This window comes from Oncorhynchus clarkii, chromosome 9 (genome assembly GCF_045791955.1).
Source record: "Oncorhynchus clarkii lewisi isolate Uvic-CL-2024 chromosome 9, UVic_Ocla_1.0, whole genome shotgun sequence".
NCBI lineage: Eukaryota > Metazoa > Chordata > Actinopteri > Salmoniformes > Salmonidae > Oncorhynchus > Oncorhynchus clarkii.
In genome coordinates this window covers 61,823,521-61,826,836 of record NC_092155.1, presented here as the reverse complement: position 1 = coordinate 61,826,836, position 3,316 = coordinate 61,823,521, and the positions used below count along the sequence as shown (strand labels likewise).

Sequence of the window (3,316 nt, the reverse complement as noted above, 5' to 3'; positions counted from 1 at the left end):
CCCAGGATAGTCTCCAAGGAACAATCAAGGAGTTCTACAGCCAATCTTTTAGATTGTTTGGGTGACTTAATGTCTTTTAACAAGCAGGTAATGGGTTTTTAATTAGAGATTCTGAGGTTTGGGCTGTGCTATAAGATTGCACAATATATTCCAACAGTAAATACAAGTAAACTACAAAAAAGTATATGTAAAAAGAAAAAGCAGTAGCAGCCTACTGACTTTTGACACATGGCAAAAATAATTACATCACATTCACTTTATAAAACCTCACTTTACACAAATAACTTATTTCTATTTTGTCCGTCTATCAGGCAACGCTGAACATAGTGCCGGTGTTCCCACACTTATCTGTGAAGTTGATCCTCTTACCACCAGTGTCCCCATAGCTGCTGACATCCTCCTGCTCTGTCTGCTCAGGGCTCTCACGGGAAGAGTCCTTCATGACACTGTAATACACTGGCACATTGTACTTGGTAACCTTCTCTGGGTCTAGTCCTTTGCCCTTGCAAAGCTTTTTGAAGGAGGCACGGAACTTCTGAGACATCAGGTTGTAAATGATAGGGTTGATGGCACTGTTGGTGTAGATGCATAAGCGGCAGAAGAGCAGGAACCATGTGTTTAGGTAGGGTGGGTCCATGAAAGAATTTACCACCACGAGCGTCCGGTATGGCATCCAGAGCAGGGAGAAAATAATCACCACCACTGCAAGCATCTTAGTAACCTAAATTATGGGGCACATGGCAAACAAAATGAAAAATGCACGGTGTGATAATTGACTCAAATGTTGCTGGTCGTTTTTTAAATTATTATTATTATTATTTAAAAAATTGACTGATGAAAGGCACTTTATGCCCGCAAATCAAATTGCAAAAACAAAACAGTGTTTTTCTGGTGTAGTGTAGAACAGTCTAATGATGGTAAACAGAGGTGATAATAACAGAACTCCATGGACTTTGAAACCATTACTATGAGCCTGCTGTGATCTATCCTCCCTCTCTTGAATTACAATCCAAGTAGTACGCCCACATGATGTGTCCAGTTGGGATTATTGTAATCCCATACTACATTGATAAACTGTCAAATGCTGTAGCCTAAATTATTACTGTGAACACATTTTGTACACTGTTGTCAATTTAGAAGCCTTTATGAAGCATTTATTACTATCCTCCTGATCTGACGAGCTTACCTGTTTTCTTGACGTCACTGCACCCTTGTTTGTTTTGCCCAACACCTTGACTGTGCTGCTGGAGTGTCCCTGGTGTATAGAACCTTCACTATTGCTGTTGAGATTGGTTGGCAAGGGGCTCATGAATAAAATCCTTGCGATGAGACCGTACAGCACAACAGCCACAATCAGAGGGAGGACATAAAACAAAGATAAGTCTAGAAAGTAAATTGGCATGTAGAGGTTTCTTGAGACACGGTAGCCACAGCTGACCAACACCCCATCGGCGTAGACGGTTTCGTTCGTGTCCACTAAAAACAACCACATCATGCAGTAAAGCGAGGTGAAAATCCACACAAAAGAAATGATCTTCTTCGCCCGAGACACAGTGCAAATAAATTGCGCCTTGATGGAGTGGCAGATAGCAATGTAGCGCTCAATGGTGAAGGCTGTGATGGAGCAGGATGATACATTGATACCCAGGTATTGCAGGTATGTGATGCAAAGGCACCCAGCGTAGCCGTATATCCAAGAGTCGACTACTTCTGAAATATTAGGTAAACCTGCCGCTAGAAGGACCACAAGGTCCGCAACAGCCAGACTGACAAGATAACAGTTAGTAGGGGTCATCATGTGTTTGGTGCGCAGCACAACCAACACCACCATTATATTCCCCGCTATCCCAACTCCGCATATTAGAAGTGCGAGAACAATTGTTATAACTTGTACTTCCATGGAGTTCTGTGGCATATTAATCAGAACTTCATTCTGTGTGAAATTGATGACATCTTGAGAGGTGTCATTAGTATTCTCCATGGTGTTTTACTTGAGTTGGCACATTTCTTCTGCTTTAATTTGCCTTGAGGTGGAACAGAATTAAGATACAAATGATTCCAAGATTGCCCAGAATATATAGAAAGTTATAGTGAACCAATTATTTTGTTTCACAATAAGATACTGTAACGGTTTTCTTTATGAGAAGGAGAGTCGGACCAAAATGCAGCGTGTGGTTTACGATCCATGTTTATTAATAATACGAAACACGAATCTCCAATACAATACTACAAAACAAAAACGTAACGAACGTAACGAAAACCTAAACAGCCTATCTGGTGAAAAACACATTGACAGGAACAATCACCCACAAACACACAGTGAAACCCAGGCTACCTAAATATGGTTCCCAATCAGAGACAATGACGAACACCTGCCTCTGATTGAGAACCATATCAGGCCGAACATAGAACTGGACAAACTAGACATGTAACATAGAATGCCCACTCAGATCACACCCTGACCAACCAAAACATAGAAAATACAAAGTAAACTATGGTCAGGGCGTGACAGTACCCCCCCCCCAAGGTGCGGACTCCGGCCGCAAAACCTGAACCTATAGGGGAGGGTCTGGGTGGGCATCTGTCCGCGGTGGCGGCTCTGGCGCTGGACGTGGACCCCACTCCATGACAGTTTTAATCCCCCTCCTAAACGTCCCTAAATAGGTTACCCACCACAATGATAACATGGGACAGAGGGACAGCTCGGGACAGAGGTAACTCGGGACAGATGGGTAGCTCAGCACTGAGAGGAAGCTCAGCACTGAGAAGAAGCTCAGCACTGAGAGGAAGTCCAGGCAGGTAGTAGAAACTACCAGAACCTGGCTGGCTGGCGGTTTCAGCAGATCCTGGTCGACTGGCGGATCTGGGAGAATCTGGTCGACTGGCGGATCTGGGAGAATCTGGTCGACTGGCGGATCTGGGAGAATCTGGTCGACTGGCGGATCTGGGAGAATCTGGTCGACTGGCGGATCTGGGAGAATCTGGTCGACTGGCAGATCTGAGAGAGTCTGGACGACTGGCAGATCTGGAAGAGTCTGGACGACTGGCAGATCTGGAAGAGTCTGGACGACTGGCAGATCTGGAAGAGTCTGGTCGACTGGCAGATCTGGAAGAGTCTGGTCGACTGGCAGATCTGGAAGAGTCTGGTCGACTGGCAGATCTGGAAGAGTCTCGTCGACTGGCAGCTCTGGCTGCTCCATGCTGACTGGCTGCTCCATGATGACTGGTAGCTCTGGCTGCTCCATGCTGACTGGCTGCTCCATGCTGACTGGCAGCTCTGGCTGCTCCATGCTGACTGGCTGCTCCATGCTGACTG

At 45.3% G+C, this 3,316-nt stretch overlaps 1 protein-coding gene across 1 annotated transcript; it reads right to left on the bottom strand.

Moving 5' to 3' along the window:
• Positions 1–307: 307 nt before the first annotated feature.
• Positions 308–1,981, bottom strand: LOC139417341 (thyrotropin-releasing hormone receptor-like). Its single transcript, XM_071166608.1, has 2 exons — positions 1,187–1,981; positions 308–721 (listed from the first exon to the last, which is right to left on the bottom strand). Exons 1-2 carry the CDS (start codon positions 1,979–1,981, stop codon positions 308–310), a joined length of 1,209 nt encoding a protein of 402 aa, XP_071022709.1.
• Between the last annotated feature and the right edge of the window lie 1,335 nt (positions 1,982–3,316).